This window comes from Coregonus clupeaformis, unplaced genomic scaffold, assembly GCF_020615455.1.
Source record: "Coregonus clupeaformis isolate EN_2021a unplaced genomic scaffold, ASM2061545v1 scaf0181, whole genome shotgun sequence".
NCBI classification, from domain to species: domain Eukaryota; kingdom Metazoa; phylum Chordata; class Actinopteri; order Salmoniformes; family Salmonidae; genus Coregonus; species Coregonus clupeaformis.
In genome coordinates, this window is record NW_025533636.1 from 29,874 (window position 1) to 52,507 (window position 22,634).

At 47.2% G+C, this 22,634-nt stretch overlaps 1 protein-coding gene across 1 annotated transcript in view; it reads right to left on the reverse strand.

Moving 5' to 3' along the window:
• The window catches only part of LOC121564390 (NT-3 growth factor receptor-like), a gene marked incomplete at its 3' end in the record, with an annotated part of 183,184 nt that overhangs the window by 29,498 nt on the left and 131,052 nt on the right, over window positions 1-22,634 (reverse strand). Inside the window, exon 12 of the mRNA XM_045214016.1 lies at window positions 12,575-12,763. Within this exon, the coding sequence (XP_045069951.1) occupies window positions 12,575-12,763 (189 nt within the window). The remainder of the gene's footprint in view (window positions 1-12,574; window positions 12,764-22,634) is intronic.

A 22,634-nucleotide genomic window follows, 5' to 3' on the forward strand; every position in this document is an offset into this window, starting at 1 on the left:
CCAAGTTGTGCAAACTTTGCACTGCGAAAGACTGCAGAAGACAACTGTGAGGGGGTACGATGAAGAGGTGATTCAAACAGTCAAGTCCAACTTCTATGTTGATGACTGCCTCAAGTCAGTGGCCACAGAAGAACAAGCCATAGCTCTCACAAGAAACCTCAGGGATGTGTGCTCTCAAGGTGGGTTCAAATTGACCAAGTGGGTCAGCAACAGCCGCACTGTACTAGCTTCTATCCCTGATGAACACAAAGCCAAGCAGATAAAAGAACTGGACCTGGACAGAGAAAAGCTGCCTGTTGAAAGAGCACTTGGAATCCGATGGAACATTGAAAGGGATGTGTTTAACTTCCAGGTCACTGTCAAGAACAGACCCCTTACAAGAAGAGGTATTCTCTCAACTGTCAGCTCTATTTATGATCCATTAGGTTTCCTCGCCCCATTCGTATTAAAGGCAAAGCAAATTCTTCAAGTGCTCTGCAAGCTAAAGTGTGGATGGGACGAAGTCATCCCTGAAGAACACTCTATTTCATGGAAGAGATGGCTCTCAGAGCTGGACCAGCTCTCCAGATTCCAGATCAACAGGTGTATGATGCCGGAGAACTTTGGTCAAATCAAGACCGCACAGCTGCATCACTCGGTGATGCAAGTGAACAAGGTTATGGCACGGCAAGCTACCTTAGGTTCACAAACGTTATGGAAAAGGTCCACATCGCATTCATACTGGGGAAATCAAGGGTGACTCCACTCAAGCAGATGACGATCCCCAGACTGGAACTTGCTGCAGCAACATTGGCAGTGCGAGTGGACAGGATGTTAAGGTTGGAGCTCCAGATTGAACTTGAGGAGTCAACTTTCTGGACAGACAGCCAGTCGGTGCTAAAATACATCCGCAACGATACCAAGAGATTCCATACTTTTGTGGCTAATAGGGTTGCTATGATCCGTGACCTATCGAAAGCAAAACAGTGGAGGTATTTGAACTCCAAACACAACCCAGCCGATGATGCCTCAAGAGGATTACATGTTGAAACTTTCCTGAACTCAAAGAGATGGCGCAAAGGACCAGAATTCCTGGAGAAAACAGAAACACAATGGCCGAAAGTCCCCGAGGAGCTTGGCTCCATCCCTCCAGATGATCCAGAGGTGAGAAAAGACGTCATCGTAAACAGTACATGTGTGGAAGAAAAGAGTCCGACCAGCAAACTGATTGAGTACTATTCAACATGGAACAGCTTGAAGAAAGCAGTTGCCTGGATGCTGAAACTGAAGAGACTTCTACTACAGTTAAGCCAGAAAAGGAAAGTTCTCACCCAAACTGATCCAGGATCAGATCAGAGTCTGACAAACTCACTGAAGGAACAAATTGACAAGTTCAAACTGACGTTTGGAAAAGAAAGTCTGTCTGTAGATGACCTAGATGAAGCAGAAAAGGTCATCATTCGATTTGAGCAACGACAGCACTTTAAACAAGAAATTGCACTAGTTGTAAAAGGAAAACAATGTGCCAAGAGAAGCGGCTCAATCTGTAAGCTTGATCCAATAGTTGACAATGGCATTCTGAGAGTAGGAGGAAGGTTAAGCAAAGCTGCTATGCCTACGGAACTAAAGAATCCTATGATCCTGCCCAAAGACTCCTACATCTCCAAACTGATCTTACTCCACATCCATGAGCAGGTTGGCCACTCTGGGAGAGGTCACATGCTTTCTAGACTTCGCCAGCGATATTGGATACCCTGTGCCAACTCCTTAGCAAGGAAGATCCTTAAGAGCTGTGTCTTCTGCAGGCGGATGCAAGCTAGAGCTGGGGAACAGAAGATGGCTGACCTTCCACAAGATCGGGTAGCACCTGATTTGCCGCCTTTCACCCATGTGGGCATAGATTACTTTGGCCCCATAGAGGTGAAGCGAGGCCGCGTTCATGTGAAGCGGTATGGTGTGATCTTTACTTGCCTTGTGAGTCGAGCTGTCCATCTAGAAGTTGCTAGTTATCTGGATACTGATTCCTGCATCAATGCCCTGCGCAGGTTCATCTGTCGAAGGGGCCCAGTAACAAGTATCAGAACAGACAATGGCACCAACTTTGTTGGAACACACAGAGAGCTAGGAGAAGCTCTGAAAGAGCTGGATCACAACAAGATTCAAAATAAATTACTGAAGGAAGGAGTGACATGGTCATTCAACCCTCCCTCTGGAGCCCACCATGGGGGTATGGGAGAGGTTGATCCGACTGGTGAAAAAGATCCTCTATTCAGTCCTTAAAGAGCAAGTACTGGATGATGAGGCTTTGCAGACAGCCTTGTGTGAAGTTGAGGCGATTATGAACGACAGACCAATCACTACTGTAACAAATGACCCTAACGATCTAGAACCCCTGACTCCGAACCATCTGCTTCATCTGAAAGCAAAGCCAGTCCTGCCACCAGGACTATTCCAGAGAAGTGACCTATACTCACGAAGGAGATGGAAGCAAGTACAATATATCACTGACCTCTTCTGGAAGAGATGGATCAGGGAGTATCTTCCACTTATGCAGGAGCGGAACAAGTGGAACAAAACTAAGAGAAACTTCAGTCCTGGTGACCTTGTGGTCATCGTCGATGACACCGCCCCAAGGAACTCTTGGCTAATGGGGGCGTGTGGTGAAGGCTTTGCCAGGGGCCAAAGGTCTTGTCCGGAGCGTCATGGTTAAGACTAAGACCAATATCCTACAGAGACCTATCAATAAACTCTGTCTGCTCCTTGAGGCGACGAAGTGAGACACACACACACACACACACAGTGCTCCATCTTTGAATCACGTGCACCTCTGATTCGTTGATGTCGATACTCTTACATTCTTTGATGTCATACATTTTTGGACGTCAAACTCTTGACATTTTTGGAAGTTGAACACCTTTACACTTCAACTCAGACTGAGATCTATGGACTATTTTCCTATATGGCACCTTGTATATTTGTATATAGCTATGAACTGTAATGGTGCTCTGGTATAGAATGTTTTTGTATTGGCTCTACGTTTGAATATTAAGTAATTGTTGTGCATTCAGTGCAGTCAACAATTAGGGGCCGGTATGTTAGAGCCGATTTGGGCATATTTTGTATAAAAGACTGAACATACTGAGCTCCATGTACATTTGTGTAAATATATTAAATATTAATGTATATGATGAAATATTAGGTACGTACCTTTATGATTTATTTACCGGATTGAGATACATTCATTTGTTATTAGTGTAACTCAGTTTTTGGCCCCCCTCTTGCCCATTCATTGTACTGTGTTAATTGTGTTAGTATAAAGGCAGGAAGTTGGGCCTTCGGGGGGGGGGAGTCCTTGCTAGATGCGGGAGCGGTATAGTTTTTTGACCATATAGACATACAGAAATACAGACAGACAGGTCATATTATATTATGTATTTGCATTTCAAGTAATCTCTGCTTTAAGTTGATTGGAGAATACCTTTTTGTTAGATAAGAAGAATAAACATTTTTTGTTGCACTATATCCCTGGATCTCATTGAATGTTTGGCCGTTTGGAAACGAAGAGTGTGGACTGTATGCGTCCGAAACAACCCCGCTTCAGGCTAGGGCAGTGGCTATGGTAAAGAGGAAAGGAAGCCACTACATTCATAACTGAGGTGGAGGGTTCCACTAAGACATTATACAGGTATAACTGAGGTGGAGGGTTCCACTGAGACATTATACAGGTATAACTGAGGTGGAGGGTTCCACTAAGACATTATACAGGTTTAACTGAGGTGGAGGGTTCCACTGAGACATTATACAGGTATATCTGAGGTGGAGGGTTCTACTGAGACATTATACAGGTATAACTGAGGTGGAGGGTTCCACTGAGACATTATACAGGTATAACTGAGGTGGAGGGTTCCACTAAGACATTATACAGGTATAACTGAGGTGGAGGGTTCCACTGAGACATTATACAGGTATAACTGAGGTGGAGGGTTCCACTAAGACATTATACAGGTATAACTGAGGTGGAGGGTTCCACTGAGACCATGTATGAGAGCAGATGCAAAGCAGTGAGTTGAAGCATGTGTGGAAGATTATCCTTGTGAGGTCAGGAGTCCCTGCACCAATCAATACGTTTAGATAATGTTGGATATGAGCTGGGGTACTGCGGACTGAAAGTCAATGTAGAGAGAGGGTAGATAATGTTGGATATGAGCTGGGGTAATGCGGACTGAAGGTCAATGTAGAGAGAGGGTAGATAATGTTGGATATGAGCTGGTGTACTGCAGACTGAAGGTTAATATAGAGAGAGGGTGCACATGCGAAAAGAGGATAGTTGGATTTCTACAATCAGTCATTGAACGGTCTGTCAGACAGACATTTACCTTACAATCAACCCAGCATTCAACCCCTATCTTGTGATGGATAACATTTTTCAGGTTGGAGCATTAGCCGTATGTCTGTCCCTTCAATTACCTTTGAACCCTTCCTTTCCCAGGTCTACCTCTCCTTTAAACATCCCATCTATATTAACTTATTCCATCATGAAGTGGTCTGCTGCTCTGGTTCTTCCGATCTCTACCCTCACAGTCAAACAGTGGCAGCGTCCCAAATGAAACAGTATTCCCTATATAGTGCACCTGTTAACACAGAACACTGAGCCTGTATCCTGCTGTAACCTGTTAACACAGAACACTCAGCCTGACCTGTTCACCGGACGTGCTACCTTGTCCCAGACCTGCTGTTTTCAACTCTCTCTCTCTACCACACCTGCTATTTCAACCTCTAAATGCCCGGCTATGAAAAGCCAAGTGACATTTACTCCTGATGTACTGACCTGTTGCAACTTTTACAACCACTGTGATTATTATTTGGATAAGAGCGTCTGCTAAATGAATCTGGATAAGAGCGTCTGCTAAATGACTCTCTGGATAAGAGCGTCTGCTAAATGAATCTGGATAAGAGCGTCTGCTAAATGACTCTCTGGATAAGAGCGTCTGCTAAATGAATCTGGATAAGAGCGTCTGCTAAATGACTCTCTGGATAAGAGCGTCTGCTAAATGAATCTGGATAAGAGCGTCTGCTAAATGACTCTCTGGATTAGAGCGTCTGCTAAATGACTCTCTGGATAAGAGCGTCTGCTAAATGAATCTGGATAAGAGCGTCTGCTAAATAACTCTCTGGATAAGAGCGACTGCTAAATGACTCTCTGGATTAGAGCATCTGCTAAATGACTCTCTGGATAAGAGCGTCTGCTAAATGACTCTCTGGATAAGAGCGACTGCTAAATGACTCTCTGGATTAGAGCATCTGCTAAATGACTCTCTGGATAAGCGTGTCTGCTAAATGACTCTGGATAAGAACGTCTGCTAAATGACTCACTAGATAAGAACATCTGCTAAATGACTCACTGGATAAGAACATCTGCTAAATGACTCTCTGGATAAGAGCGTCTGCTAAATGACTCTCTGGATAAGAGCGTCTGCTAAATGACTCTCTGGATAAGAACATCTGCTAAATGACTCTCTGAATAAGAACGTCTGCTAAATGACTCTCTGGATAAGAGCGTCTGCTAAATGACTCTCTGGATAAGAGCGTCTGCTAAATGACTCTCTGGATAAGAGCGTCTGCTAAATGACTCTCTGGATAAGAGCGTCTGCTAAATGACTCTCTGGATAAGAACGTCTGCTAAATGACTCTCTGGATAAGAGCGTCTGCTAAATGACTCTCTGGATAAGAACGTATGCTAAATGACTCTCTGGATAAGAGCGTCTGCTAAATGACTCTCTGGATAAGAACGTCTGCTAAATGACTAAAATGTAAATGTAAACATACCACATGAAGCTGACGTTAGCTAAAGTTATCTAATAATCATGTGTGCCTGTCTGCCTGCCTGTCTACTTGCCTGCCTGTCTGTCTGTCTGCCTGCCTGCCTGCCTATATGTCTGTCTACTTGCCTGCCTGTCCGCTTGTCTGTCTGTTTTCCTGCCTGTCTATCTGTCTATCTGTCTGTCTGTCTGCTTCCCTGCCTGTCTATCTGTCTGCATGCCTGCCTGCCTGTCTGTCTGTATGTCTGTCTGTCATCAAGGCAAAGGTTGGCTATTTTTTGGTTACATAGTTTTGATGTCTTCACTATTATTCTACAATGTAGAAAATAGTAAAAAATAAAGAAAAACCCTTGAATGAGTAGGTTTGTCCAAACTTCTGACTGGTACTGTATATATATATATAAATGATCCATAGTATGTCTGTCTTAAAGCACTGATCATCATCAATACAATCCTTCCTGTTTTACTGTTGTTGAAGAAATAACACCTTGCTGCTGGCGCTGTTGGTTCAGTGGCTTCTGTTTCTCCTGAGCAGTTCATGTAACTGTGAGTAATTAGTCATTAATGAATTAGTCATTAATGACATCTTGTCTTTCTCCAACCTGCATCCTGAGTCATTGAGGTGTCTGTCTGTCTGTCTGTCTGTCTGTCTGTCTGTCTGTCTGTCTGTCTGTCTGTCTGTCTGTCTGTCTGTCTGTCTGTCTGTCTGTGTCTGTCTGTCTGTCTGTCTGTCTGTCTGTCTGTATTTCTCTCTGTCTGCCTGTCTGCCTACCTGTCTGCCTGTCTGTCTGTCTGTCTGTCCGTTTGTCTGCCTGCCTGCCTGCCTGCCTGCCTGCCTGCCTGCCTGCCTGCCTGCCTGTCTGTCTGTCTGTCTGTCTGTCTGTCTGTCTGTCTGTCTGTCTGTCTGTCTGTCTGCCTGCCTGCCTGTCTGTCTGTCTGTCTGTCTGTCTGTCTGTCTGTATGTCTGCCTGTCTGCCTGTCTGCCTGTCTGCCTGTCTGCCTGTCTGCCTGTCCGTCCGTCCGTCCGTCCGTCTGTCTGTCTGCCTGCCTGTCTGTCCGTCTGTCTGTCTCTTACACTCCTGGAGCTGTCTAAACAGATCTGATATAGTGGTGTTGTCTGATATAGAGTGGTTGTGCTTTGCCTCCAGATGGTAACTCCAGAGGCTGCCACCAGATGGTAACTCCAGAGGCTGCCTCCAGATGGTACCTCCAGAGGCTGCCACCAGATGGTAACTCCAGAGGCTGCCTCCAGATGGTAACTCCTGCCACCAGATGGTAACTCCAGAGGCTGCCTCCAGATGGTAACTCCAGAGGCTGCCACCAGATGGTACTCCAGAGGCTGCCACCAGATGGTAACTCCTGCCACCAGATGGTGACTCCAGAGGCTGCCACCAGATGGTAACTCCAGAGGCTGCCACCAGATGGTGACTCCAGAGGCTGCCACCAGATGGTAACTCCAGAGGCTGCCACCAGATGGTAACTCCAGAGGCTGCCACCAGATGGTAACTCCAGAGGCTGCCACCAGATGGTGACTCCAGAGGCTGCCACCAGATGGTAACTCCAGAGGCTGCCACCAGATGGTGACTCCAGAGGCTGCCACCAGATGGTAACTCCAGAGGCTGCCACCAGATGGTAACTCCTGCCACCAGATGGTAACTCCAGAGGCTGCCTCCAGATGGTAACTCCAGAGGCTGCCACCAGATGGTAACTCCAGAGGCTGCCACCAGATGGTAACTCCAGAGGCTGCCTCCAGATGGTAACTCCAGAGGCTGCCTCCAGATGGTAACTCCAGAGGCTGCCACCAGATGGTAACTCCAGAGGCTGCCACCAGATGGTAACTCCAGAGGCTGCCTCCAGATGGTAACTCCAGCCACCAGATGGTAACTCCAGAGGCTGCCACCAGATGGTAACTCCAGAGGCTGCCACCAGATGGTGACTCCAGAGGCTGCCACCAGATGGTAACTCCAGCCACCAGATGGTAACTCCAGAGGCTGCCACCAGATGGTAACTCCAGAGGCTGCCACCAGATGGTAACTCCAGAGGCTGCCTCCAGATGGTAACTCCAGCCACCAGATGGTGACTCCAGAGGCTGCCACCAGATGGTGACTCCAGAGGCTGCCACCAGATGGTAACTCCAGAGGCTGCCACCAGATGGTAACTCCAGAGGCTGCCCCCAGATGGTAACTCCAGAGGCTGCCTCCAGATGGTAACTCCAGAGGCTGCCACCAGATGGTAACTCCAGAGGCTGCCACCAGATGGTAACTCCAGAGGCTGCCTCCAGATGGTAACTCCAGAGGCTGCCACCAGATGGTAACTCCAGAGGCTGCCACCAGATGGTAACTCCAGAGGCTGCCACCAGATGGTAACTCCAGAGGCTGCCACCAGATGGTAACTCCAGAGGCTGCCACCAGATGGTAACTCCAGAGGCTGCCTCCAGATGGTAACTCCAGCCACCAGATGGTACTCCAGAGGCTGCCTCCAGATGGTAACTCCAGCCACCAGATGGTAACTCCAGAGGCTGCCTCCAGATGGTAACTCCAGAGGCTGCCTCCAGATGGTAACTCCAGAGGCTGCCTCCAGATGGTAACTCCAGCCACCAGACGGTAACTCCAGAGGCTGCCTCCAGATGGTAACTCCAGAGGCTGCCTCCAGATGGTAACTCCAGAGGCTGCCTCCAGATGGTAACTCCAGAGGCTGAGTCCCAAATGGCACCCTCCTCCCTATTTAGTGCACTACTTCTGACCAGGGCCCATACAGTTCTGGTCAAAAGTAGTGTACTAACTAGGGAATAGTGTGTAATTTGGGAGATATGATCACGTCCCTCTGTAGAGCAGAGGCACTAAACTACCCATTGCCTGCCTTTTATAGAGAGATAAACAGCTATGAAGACACACAGATGGTGAAACCATACTGAAGATAATACACCCCCCGACACCCTTTGATTTCCAGGCTCATATTTCCAATAGGGAACTTATTTTTCCGATGAATTCCAATCAGAATGGAAGGCAGCTTAGCCAAACCCCTTGATATATTTGCAGATGGATCAAATAGCACATTACTGAGGAGAATAAGACTGCCTTCCAAATGGCACCCTAGTTTAGCCAAACCCCTTTTATATATTCCCTACATAGTGCACTACTTTTGACCAGCGCTCTGGAGGAGCGCACTACGTAGGGAATAGGGTGCGATTTGGAACGCAGCATTACTGTACTTCTGCAGAAGGATCAAAGAGTGTCTAAGATCAATAGTCAATAATCATATTCTGCTCTTCAAATAACTGAGGAGAATAAGGCTGCCTCCCAAATGGCACCCTAATCCCTTCTCCTGAGTGGTGCAGTGGTCTAAGGCACTGCATCGCAGTGCTAGCTGTGCCACTAGAGATCCTGGTTCGAATCCAGGCTCTGTCGCAGCCGGCCGCGACCGGGAGACTCATGGGCGGCTCACAATTGGCCCAGCGTCGTCCAGGGTAGGGGAGGGAATGGCCGGCAGGGATGTAGCTCAGTTGATAGAGCATGGCGTTTGCAACGCCAGGGTTGTGGGTTCGTTTCCCACGGGGGGCCAGTATAAAAAATATGTATTCACTAACTGTAAGTGGCTCTGGATAAGAGCTTCTGCTAAATGATGTAAATGTAAAAATGTAAATGAATACAGTATATAGTACTAGTCTACTATATGCAACAGGGTGCCATTTGGGTCTCCCTGAGATCTGAGAGTCAGCAATAGAAAGTGAAAGAATCAAGCATTAGTTTCTGGTGATTGGCGGAATAACTAACTAACTGGATTAGTCTGGCCCAACAACTTTCACAACTGAACATATCAAATGATTCAAGACATGAATTCAAAAACAAGTTGTGGTGAGGAATACCCAGGAGATGACACGGGATGAATAGTAGAGACAAATTAAACCAAACTGAAATTCTTTAATTATCTTAAATATGGGAAGCGGCCAAGACTACATCCTGATGTTTCAAGGACCAGCTGACATCATGTCAGTGATTCTCTCGTTAACACGGGTGAGAGTGTTGACGAGGACAAGGCTGGAGATCACTCTGTCATGCTGACTGAGTTAGAATAACAGACTGGAAGCTTTAAAAAGCAGGGTGGTGCTTGAAATCATTGTTCTTCCTCTGTTAACCATGATTACCTGCAATAAAACACGTGCCGTCATCATTGCTTTGCACAAAAAGGGCTTCACAGGCAAGGATATTGCTGCTAGTAAGATTGTACCTAAGTCAACTATTTATCGGATCATCAAGAACTTCCAAGGAGAGAGGTTTAATTGTTGTGAAGAAGGCTTCAGGGTGCCCAAGAATGTCCAGCAAGCGCCAGGACCGTCTCCTAAAGTTGATTCAGCTGCGGGATCGGGCCACCACCATTGCAGAGCTTGCTCAGGAATGGCAGCAGGCAGGTGTGAGTGCATCTGCATGCACAGTGAGGCAAATACTTTTGGAGGATGGCCTGGTGTCAAGAAGGGCCGCAAAGAAGCCACTTCTCTCCAGGAAAAACATCAGGGACAGACTGATATTCTGCAAAAGGTACAGGGATTGGACTGCTGAGGACTGGGGTAAAGTCATTTTCTCTGATGAATCCCCTTTCCGATTGTTTGGGGCATCCGGAAAACACCTTGTCCGGAGAAGACAAGGTGAGCGCTATCATCAGTCCTGTGTCATGCCAACAGTAAAGCATCCTGACACCATTCATGTGTGGGGTTGCTTCTCAGCCAAGGGAGTGGGCTCACTCACAATTTTGCCTAAGAACACAGCCATGAATAAAGAATGGTACCAACACATCCTCCGAGAGCAACTTCTCCCAACCCATCCAAGAACAGTTTGGTGACGAACAATGCCTTTTCCAGCATGATGGAGCACCTTGCTATAAGGCAAAAGTGATAAACTAAGTGGCTCGGGGAACATAACATTTTGGGTCCATGGCCAGGAAACTCCCCAGACCTTAATCCCATTGGGAACTTGTGGTCAATCCTCAAGAGGCAGGTGGACAAACAAAAACCCACAAATTCTGACAAACTCCAAGCATTGATTATGCAAGAATGGGCTGCCATCAGTCAGGATGTGGCCCAGAAGTTAATTGACAGCATGCCAGGGCGGATTGCAGAGGTCTTGAAAAAGAAGGGTCAACACAGCAAATATTGACTCTTTGCATAAACTTAATGTAATTATCAATAAAAGCCTTTGACACTTATGGAATGCTTGTAATTATACTTCAGTATACCATAGTAACATCTGACAAAAATATCTAAAAACACTGAAGCAGCAAACATTATGAAGACCAATACTTCTCAAAACTTTTGACCACGACTGTATAAAATCGAGTGCACAGCCATGCTATCTCCATAGACAAACACTGGCAGTAGAATGGCCTTACTGAAGAGCTCAGTGACTTTCAACGTGGCACCGTCATAGGATGCCACCTTTCCAACAAGTCAGTTTTCTGCCCTTCTAGAGCTGCCCCGGTCAACTGTAAGTGCTGTAATTGTGAAGCGGAAACGTCTAGGAGCAACAACGGCTCAGCCGCGAAGTGGTAGGCCACACAAGCTCACAGAACAGTGTTGAAGCACCTGTCCTCGGTTGCAACACTCACTACCGAGTTCCAAACTGCCTCTGGAAGCAACGTCAGCACAATAACTGTTCGTCAGGAGCTTCATGAAATGGGTTTCCATGGCCGAGCAGCTGCACACAAGCCTAAGATCACCATGCCCAATGCCAAGCTTCGGCTGGAGTGGTGTAAAGCTCGCCACCATTGGACTCTGGAGCAGTGGAAACGCATTCTCTGGAGTGATGAATCACGCTTCACCATCTGGCAGTCCGACGGACGAATCTGGGTTTGACGGATGCCAGGAGAACGCTACCTGCCCCAAAATGCATAGTGCCAACTTTAAAGTTTGGTGGAGGAGGAATAATGTTTTGGGGCTGTTTTTCATGGTTCGGGCTAGGCCCCTTAGTTCCAGTGAAGGGAAATCTTAACGCCACAGCATACAATGACATTCTAAACAATTCTGCGCTTCCAACTTTGTGGCAACAGTTTGGGGAAGGCCCTTTCCTGTTTCAGCATGACAATGCCCCTGTGCACAAAGTGAGGCCCATACAGAAATTGTTTGTCGAGATCGGTGTGGAAGAACTTCACTGGCTTGCACAGAGCCCTGACCTCAACCCCATTGAAACACATTTGGGATCAATTTGAACACCGACTGCAAACCAGACCTAATCGCCCTACATCAGTGCCCGACCTCACTAATGCTCTTGTGGCTGAATGGAAGCAAGTCCCCTCAGCAATGTTCCAACATCTAGTGGAAAGCCTTCCCAGAAGAGTGGAGGCTGTTATAGCAGCAAAGGGGGGACCAACTCCATATTAATGTCCAGGATTTTGGAATGAGATGTTCAATGAGCTGGTGTCCACATACTTTTGGTCATGTAGTGTAGCAAAGAGAGAGAGAGAGAGAGAGAGAGAGAGAGAGAGAGAGAGAGAGAGGAGAGAGAGAGAGAGAGGAGAGAGAGAGGAGAGAGAGAGAGAGGAGAGAGAGAGAGAGAGAGGAGAGAGAGAGAGAGAGAGAGAGAGAGAGAGAGAGAGAGAGAGAGAGAGAGGGAGAGAGAGAGAGAGAGAGAGAGAGAGAGAGAGAGAGAGAGAGAGAGAGAGAGAGAGAGAGAGAGAGAGAGAGAGAGAGAGAGAGAGAGAGAGAGAGAGAGAGAGAGAGAGAGAGAGAGAGAGAGAGACAGAGACAGAGAGAGAGAGAGAGAGAGAGAGAGAGAGAGAGTGCTCACAGGTGGTGGGTTTGTTGCAATTGTGTCCGTGTCTGAAGTACTGTGGGTTCTCTATGACAGGTATACGGGTCATTCCTATAACCACCGCGTCGGCCTCGCCGTCGAGGGTACAGGGTGTGATGATGCCATGGTTGACATGATGAAGAGGACTGGCAGAGTCTTCCTCCCCACTGACCACCGCCACCGGCCCTGGAGAGGCAGACAAAGTTCATAATTCAATCAAATATAAAGACCTTTTTACATCAGTAGTTGTCACAAAGTGCTTTACAGTTATCCAGCCACAAAACATTTAAATCTCTATAACCAATTAAGCACAATTGGAGCATTTTGATTTAACATAACTATATCTCTATAAGCTAAGCAATGTGTAACTCTTGGCCGTTTCTGAGAAATTTTTGCAATCTGTAAATTTTCTCAGGTCAATCTGGACAGTCTTGAAGTTTGCTCCATCTTCTAATTCATCAGTACACCGTCATTTCCTATCTCTGATCAATCCCCCAAAATACGTTAGTTTTTTTCTCCAGCCAGGCGGTAAAGGAGCCAGTCTCCATATCATCAGTGAATCACAGCCAGGCGGTAAAGGAGCCAGTCTCCATATCATCAGTGAATCACAGCCAGGCGGTAAAGGAGCCAGTCTCCATATCATCAGTGAATCACAGCCAGGCGGTAAAGGAACCAGTCTCCATATCATCAGTGAATCACAGCCAGGCGGTAAAGGAGCCAGTCTCCATATCATCAGTGAATCACAGCCAGGCGGTAAAGGAGCCAGTCTCCATATCATCAGTGAATCACAGCCAGGCGGTAAAGGAGCCAGTCTCCATATCATCAGTGAATCACAGCCAGGCGGTAAAGGAGCCAGTCTCCATATCATCAGTGAATCACAGCCAGGCGGTAAAGGAGCCAGTCTCCATATCATCAGTGAATCACAGCCAGGCGGTAAAGGAGCCAGTCTCCATATCATCAGTGAATCACAGCCAGGCGGTAAAGGAGCCAGTCTCCATATCATCAGTGAATCACAGCCAGGCGGTAAAGGAGCCAGTCTCCATATCATCAGTGAATCACAGCCAGGCGGTAAAGGAGCCAGTCTCCATATCATCAGTGAATCACAGCCAGGCGGTAAAGGAGCCAGTCTCCATATCATCAGTGAATCACAGCCAGGCGGTAAAGGAGCCAGTCTCCATATCATCAGTGAATCACAGCCAGGCGGTAAAGGAGCCAGTCTCCATATCATCAGTGAATCACAGCCAGGCGGTAAAGGAGCCAGTCTCCATATCATCAGTGAATCACAGCCAGGCGGTAAAGGAGCCAGTCTCCATATCATCAGTGAATCACAGCCAGGCGGTAAAGGAGCCAGTCTCCATATCATCAGTGAATCACAGCCAGGCGGTAAAGGAGCCAGTCTCCATATCATCAGTGAATCACAGCCAGGCGGTAAAGGAGCCAGTCTCATATGAAGTCAGCAACTATAGTATGGGTCAACAAGACAGCTGATTCAGTTAGAGAATGACAGGGTGATATTGGAGCTGATTCAGTTAGAGAATGACAGGGTGATATTGGAGCTGACTCAGTTAGAGAATGACAGGGTGATATTGGAGCTGATTCAGTTAGAGAATGACAGGGTGATATTGGAGCTGATTCAGTTAGAGAATGACAGGGTGATATTGGAGCTGATTCAGTTAGAGAATGACAGGGTGATATTGGAGCTGATTCAGTTAGAGAATGACAGGGTGATATTGGAGGTGATTCAGTTAGAGAATGACAGGGTGATATTGGAGCTGATTCAGTTAGAGAATGACAGGGTGATATTGGAGCTGATTCAGTTAGAGAATGACAGGGTGATATTGGAGCTGATTCAGTTAGAGAATGACAGGGTGATATTGGAGCTGATTCAGTTAGAGAATGACAGGGTGATATTGGAGCTGATTCAGTTAGAGAATGACAGGGTGATATTGGAGCTGATTCAGTTAGAGAATGACAGGGTGATATTGGAGCTGATTCAGTTAGAGAATGACAGGGTGATATTGGAGCTGATTCAGTTAGAGAATGACAGGGTGATATTGGAGCTGATTCAGTTAGAGAATGACAGGGTGATATTGGAGCTGATTCAGTTAGAGAATGACAGGGTGATATTGGAGCTGATTCAGTTAGAGAATGACAGGGTGATATTGGAGCTGATTCAGTTAGAGAATGACAGGGTGATATTGGAGGTGATTCAGTTAGAGAATGACAGGGTGATATTGGAGCTGATTCAGTTAGAGAATGACAGGGTGATATTGGAGCTGATTCAGTTAGAGAATGACAGGGTGATATTGGAGCTGATTCAGTTAGAGAATGACAGGGTGATATTGGAGCTGATTCAGTTAGAGAATGACAGGGTGATATTGGAGGTGATTCAGTTAGAGAATGACAGGGTGATATTGGAGCTGATTCAGTTAGAGAATGACAGGGTGATATTGGAGCTGATTCAGTTAGAGAATGACAGGGTGATATTGGAGCTGATTCAGTTAGAGAATGACAGGGTGATATTGGAGCTGATTCAGTTAGAGAATGACAGGGTGATATTGGAGCTGATTCAGTTAGAGAATGACAGGGTGATATTGGAGCTGATTCAGTTAGAGAATGACAGGGTGATATTGGAGCTGATTCAGTTAGAGAATGACAGGGTGATATTGGAGCTGATTCAGTTGGAGAATGACAGGGTGATATTGGAGCTGATTCAGTTAGAGAATGACAGGGTGATATTGGAGCTGATTCAGTTAGAGAATGACAGGGTGATATTGGAGCTGGTTCAGTTAGAGAATGACAGGGTGATATTGGAGCTGATTCAGTTAGAGAATGACAGGGGTGATATTGGAGCTGATTCAGTTAGAGAATGACAGGGTGATATTGGAGCTGATTCAGTTAGAGAATGACAGGGTGATATTGGAGCTGGTTCAGTTAGAGAATGACAGGGTGATATTGGAGCTGATTCAGTTAGAGAATGACAGGGTGATATTGGAGCTGATTCAGTTAGAGAATGACAGGGTGATATTGGAGCTGATTCAGTTAGAGAATGACAGGGTGATATTGGAGCTGGTTCAGTTAGAGAATGACAGGGTGATATTGGAGCTGATTCAGTTAGAGAATGACAGGGTGATATTGGAGCTGATTCAGTTAGAGAATGACAGGGTGATATTGGAGCTGATTCAGTTAGAGAATGACAGGGTGATATTGGAGGTGATTCAGTTAGAGAATGACAGGGTGATATTGGAGCTGATTCAGTTAGAGAATGACAGGGTGATATTGGAGCTGATTCAGTTAGAGAATGACAGGGTGATATTGGAGCTGATTCAGTTAGAGAATGACAGAGAGAACTTGGGAAGGTCGAACACCAGACGGGCTGCGGTGTTCTGGATAAATTGTAGGGGTTTAATGGCACAGGCAGGGAGCCCAGCCAACAGCGCGTTGCAGTAATCCAGACGGGAGATGACAAGTGCCTGGATTAGGACCTGTGCCGCTTTCTGTGTAAGGTAGGGTCGTACTCTGTAGAGAGGGAGTACGAATGTTGTAGAGCATGAACGTCAGTCTCCCGGTGTTATGTGAAGTGACCATTTTAAACCACTTGGGGTTATGTTTGAAGGATCAGCCTTGAAATGAATTTGGCAGAAAAGGAGGATGAATAGTAGAAAACATCTGATGTTTTAAAGAACCCTGAAATGGAAGAAAAGGAGATCTGATCGACAGCCAGAACCACAGCAGTGGCCTCTGGGCTGTGGATGGCCTGGTCCAATACCCAGTCACAATCAGAGGCTGTAGATGACCTGGTCCAATACCCAGTCACAATCAGAGGCTGTAGATGGCCTGGTCCAATACCCAGTCAGAATCAGAGGCTGTGGATGGCCTGGTCCAATACCCAGTCAGAATCAGAGGCTGTGGATGGCCTGGTCCAATACCCAGTCACAATCAGAGGCTGTGGATGGCCTGGTCCAATACCCAGTCAGAATCAGAGGCTGCAGATGGCCTGGTCCAATACCCAGTCACAATCAGAGGCTGTGGATGGCCTGGTCCAATACCCAGTCAGAATCAGAGGCTGCAGATGGCCTGGTCCAATACCCAGTCACAATCAGAGGCTGTAGATGGCCTGGTCCAATACCCAGTCAGAATCAGAGGCTGTAGATGACCTGGTCCAATACCCAGTCGGAATCAGAGGCTGCAGATGGCCTGGTCCAATACCCAGTCACAATCAGAGGCTGTGGATGGCCTGGTCCAATACCCAGTCAGAATCAGAGGCTGTAGATGGCCTGGTCCAATACCCAGTCAGAATCAGAGGCTGTAGATGGCCTGGTCCAATACCCAGTCACAATCAGAAGCTGTAGACGGCCTGGTCCAATACCCAGTCAGAATCAGAGGCTGTAGATGACCTGGTCCAATACCCAGTCAGAATCAGAGGCTGTAGATGGCCTGGTCCAATACCCAGTCAGAATCAGAGACTGTAGATGACCTGGTCCAATACCCAGTCAGAATCAGAGGCTGTAGATGGCCTGGTCCAATACCCAGTCAGAATCAGAGGCTGTGGATGGCCTGGTCCAATACCCAGTCAGAATCAGAGGCTGTGGATGGCCTGGTCCAATACCCAGTCAGAATCAGAGGCTGTAGATGGCCTGGTCCAATACCCAGTCAGAATCAGAGGCTGTAGATGGCCTGGTCCAATACCCAGTCAGAATCAGAGGCTGTAGACGGCCTGGTCCAATACCCAGTCAGAATCAGAGGCTGTGGATGGCCTGGTCCAATACCCAGTCACAATCAGAGGCTGTAGATGGCCTGGTCCAATACCCACTCAGAATCAGAGGTTTTCACAGGGCAAACTGTAGCCGTTTAAAAGGAGTCTATATCGCAAATGGCAGCCTATTCCCCATATAGTGCCTTATTGGCTCTGGTGAAAGTAGAGAACATCCTGCAGATTGCATCAATGCTCCCTAATGTCTGATGAAAACCTCCCTGTGGTCTCTGAAAGGAGTTTTATCATCTGAAAAGTTTCAGTTCTCAGAACTAGGAGCACTATGGCTCCAGTACACACCTAGAGGTGACGTCCCAAATGGCACCCTATTCCCTATATAGTGCACTACTTTAGACCAGAGAATGGCACCCTATTCCCTATATAGAGCACTACTTTAGACCAGAGAATGGCACCCTATTCCCTATATAGTGCACTACTTTAGACCAGAGAATGGCACCCTATTCCCTATATAGTGCACTACTTTAGACCAGAGAATGGCCCCCTATTCCCTATATAGTGCACTACTTTAGACCAGCTCTGGTCAGTTCTATAGCACTCATTTCCTGCCTGGCTCCCAACTCAGAACTATCTACACAGTCCTGTGTAGCTCAGTTGGTAGAGCATGGTGTTTTCAACGCCAGGGTTGTGGGTTCGATTCCTACAGGGGGACCTGTATGTAAATGTATGCACTCACTAACTGTAAGTCGCTCTGGATAAGAGTGTCTGCTAAATGAATAAAATGTAAAAAAATAAATTATAACCCACTCAGAAGTACATCTCCCTGGGAGGGCCAGTTTACAGAGAGGAGGTAATGGGAGGATGAAAGGAGAGGAGAGAGGAGAGAGGAGAGGAGAGAGGAGAGGAGAGGCAAGAGAGGAGAGAGGAGAGGAGAGAGGAGAGGAGAGAGGAGAGGAGGTAATGGGAGGATGAAAGGAGAGAGGAGAGAGGAGAGAGGAGAGAGGAGAGAGGAGAGGAGAGAGGAGAGAGAGAGGAGAGAGGAGAGGTTGGGCTGTTGAGTGAGAACATCCTGCAGATTCCCTCAATGCTCCCTGACGTCTGATGAAAACCTCCCTGTGGTCTCTGAAAGGAGTTTTATCGTTTCAGAAGTTGCAGTAGCCGTGAATGGGTTCTGAGACGGCACATCTCCAGCAGAATATATCTAAGCTTGTGTCCCAAATTGTACCCTATTCAGTGCACTACTTTTAACCAGTGCCCTGGTCCAAAGTAATGCACTATTTAGGGAATAGGCTTCCATTTGGGACGCAGCCTAAGAGCAGAGTTCTTCCACTAAATCAACTCTGATTTACTCAAAAGAAACACACAATGAAATAGTGTAACTTTCTCCCTCAAGTTCTGTCCCTTAGCAGGAAGTCAAACCGCTGTGCTTGTGTGAGAGACACTGTTCAGAGTGACTATTCCCCAGGGTCTAAACCCTCCAGTAGAACTTTGAGCGTGGGTTTTTTTTGTTGTTGTTGGAGCGAACGTCTGCAGATGCTTTAGCTAATTCAACAAATCATTTCCTCACACTTTGGAGGTCAATCTCATGTATTACCCAGTAACAACAGAGAAATAACAGGAGAGTGCATGGCGTATCCCAAACGGACCCTATTCCTTATATAGTGCACTACATGATCAGAGCACTATAGGCCCTGGTTAAAAGTCCTGTTCTATGAAGAGAACAGGGCTGTCATCTGGAAAGCATGTGTTGATGCAGTGTGCTGATCTTTGATTAGGGCTGTCATCTGGAAAGCATGTGTTGATGCAGTGTGCTGATGTTTGATTAGGGCTGTCATCTGGAAAGCATGTGTTGATGCAGTGTGCTGATCTTTGATTAGGGCTGTCATCTGGAAAGCATGTGTTGATGCAGTGTGCTGATCTTTGATTAGGGCTGTCATCTGGAAAGCATGTGTTGATGCAGTGTGCTGATCTTTGATTAGGGCTGTCATCTGGAAAGCATGTGTTGATGCAGTGTGCTGATCTTTGATTAGGGCTGTCATCTGGAAAGCATGTGTTGATGCAGTGTGCTGATCGTTGATTAGGGCTGTCATCTGGAAAGCATGTGTTGATGCAGTGTGCTGATCTTTGATTAGGGCTGTCATCTGGAAAGCATGTGTTGATGCAGTGTGCTGATCTTTGATTAATTAAAAGCACAACATGATTATGGATGTGGAATCATCTTGCATGTCCAAAACCACATAGAACCAATTTGAAACTTGATCCACCTCAGCTCCGTCCCCCTACACAGTACAGTTCACACTTACACAAGGATATTGTTTCCCAATAATCTCTCCCTTCTCCCGAAGTGTGTACTTGTTCACTTCCCTTCATGGATTTGAAAGGAAATGACTGATATGGAAACTCCCTCTAGCCCATGCCTAGAACAAATACATTATTTTAAATGTGTGGTGAGTAGTGAACGAGTTCACACTTCAGGACGAAGGAGAGATTATTATAATGCAACCAGGGCTGTAGTTTCCCTCCATACACCTACCCCCTACTGTACTGTTCCCTCCATACACCTACCTCCTACTGTACTGTTCCCTCCATACACCTACCTCCTACTGTACTGTTCCCTCCATACACCTACCTCCTACTGTACTGTTCCCTCCATACACCTACCTCCTACTGTACTGTTCCCTCCATACACCTACCTCCTACTGTACTGTTCCCTCCATACACCTACCTCCTACTGTACTGTTCCCTCCATACACCTACCTCCTACTGTACTGTTCCCTCCATTCACCTACCTCCTACTGTACTGTTCCCTCCATACACCTACCTCCTACTGTACTGTTCCTCCATACACCTACCTCCTACTGTACTGTTCCCTCCATTCACCTACCTCCTACTGTACTGTTCCCTCCATACACCTACCTCCTACTGTACTGTTCCCTCCATACACCTACCTCCTACTGTACTGTTCCCTCCATTCACCTACCTCCTACTGCACTGTTCCCTCCATACACCTACCTCCTACTGTACTGTTCCCTGCATACACCTACCTCCTACTGTACTGTTCCCTCCATACACCTACCTCCTACTGTACTGTTCCCTCCATACACCTACCTCCTACTGTACTGTTCCCTCCATACACCTACCTCCTACTGTACTGTTCCCTCCATACACCTACCCCCTACTGTACTGTTCCCTCCATACACCTACCTCCTACTGTACTGTTCCCTCCATACACCTACCTCCTACTGTACTGTTCCCTCCATACACCTACCTCCTACTGTACTGTTCCCTCCATTCACCTACCTCCTACTGTACTGTTCCCTCCATACACCTACCTCCTACTGTACTGTTCCCTCCATACACCTACCTCCTACTGTACTGTTCCCTCCATTCACCTACCTCCTACTGTACTGTTCCCTCCATACACCTACCTCCTACTGTACTGTTCCCTCCATACACCTACCTCCTACTGTACTGTTCCCTCCATTCACCTACCTCCTACTGCACTGTTCCCTCCATACACCTACCTCCTACTGTACTGTTCCCTGCATACACCTACCTCCTACTGTACTGTTCCCTCCATACACCTACCTCCTACTGTACTGTTCCCTCCATACACCTACCTCCTACTGTACTGTTCCCTCCATACACCTACCTCCTACTGTACTGTTCCCTCCATACACCTACCCCCTACTGTACTGTTCCCTCCATACACCTACCTCCTACTGTACTGTTCCCTCCATACACCTACCTCCTACTGTACTGTTCCCTCCATACACCTACCTCCTACTGTACTGTTCCCTCCATACACCTACCTCCTACTGTACTGTTCCCTCCATACACCTACCTCCTACTGTACTGTTCCCTCCATACACCTACCTCCTACTGTACTGTTCCCTCCATACACCTACCTCCTACTGTACTGTTCCCTCCATACACCTACCTCCTACTGTACTGTTCCCTCCATACACCTACCTCCTACTGTACTGTTCCCTCCATACACCTACCTCCTACTGTACTGTTCCCTCCATACACCTACCTCCTACTGTACTGTTCCCTCCATACACCTACCCCCTACTGTACTGTTCCCTCATACACCTACCTCCTACTGTACTGTTCCCTCCATACACCTACCTCCTACTGTACTGTTCCCTCCATACACCTACCCCCTACTGTACTGTTCCCTCCATACACCTACCTCCTACTGTACTGTTCCCTCCATACACCTACCTCCTACTGTACTGTTCCCTCCATACACCTACCTCCTACTGTACTGTTCCCTCCATACACCTACCTCCTACTGTACTGTTCCCTCCATACACCTACCTCCTACTGTACTGTTCCCTCCATTCACCTACCTCCTACTGTACTGTTCCCTCCATACACCTACCTCCTACTGTACTGTTCCCTCCATACACCTACCTCCTACTGTACTGTTCCCTCCATTCACCTACCTCCTACTGTACTGTTCCCTCCATACACCTACCTCCTACTGTACTGTTCCCTCCATACACCTACCTCCTACTGTACTGTTCCCTCCATTCACCTACCTCCTACTGCACTGTTCCCTCCATACACCTACCTCCTACTGTACTGTTCCCTGCATACACCTACCTCCTACTGTACTGTTCCCTCCATACACCTACCTCCTACTGTACTGTTCCCTCCATACACCTACCTCCTACTGTACTGTTCCCTCCATACACCTACCTCCTACTGTACTGTTCCCTCCATACACCTACCCCCTACTGTACTGTTCCCTCCATACACCTACCTCCTACTGTACTGTTCCCTCCATACACCTACCTCCTACTGTACTGTTCCCTCCATACACCTACCTCCTACTGTACTGTTCCCTCCATACACCTACCTCCTACTGTACTGTTCCCTCCATACACCTACCTCCTACTGTACTGTTCCCTCCATACACCTACCTCCTACTGTACTGTTCCCTCCATACACCTACCTCCTACTGTACTGTTCCCTCCATACACCTACCTCCTACTGTACTGTTCCCTCCATACACCTACCTCCTACTGTACTGTTCCCCTCCATACACCTACCTCCTACTGTACTGTTCCCTCCATACACCTACCTCCTACTGTACTGTTCCCTCATACACCTACCTCCTACTGTACTGTTCCCTCCATACACCTACCTCCTACTGTACTGTTCCCTCCATACACCTACCTCCTACTGTACTGTTCCCTCCATACACCTACCTCCTACTGTACTGTTCCCTCCATACACCTACCTCCTACTGTACTGTTCCCTCCATACACCTACCTCCTACTGTACTGTTCCCTCCATACACCTACCTCCTACTGTACTGTTCCCTCCATACACCTA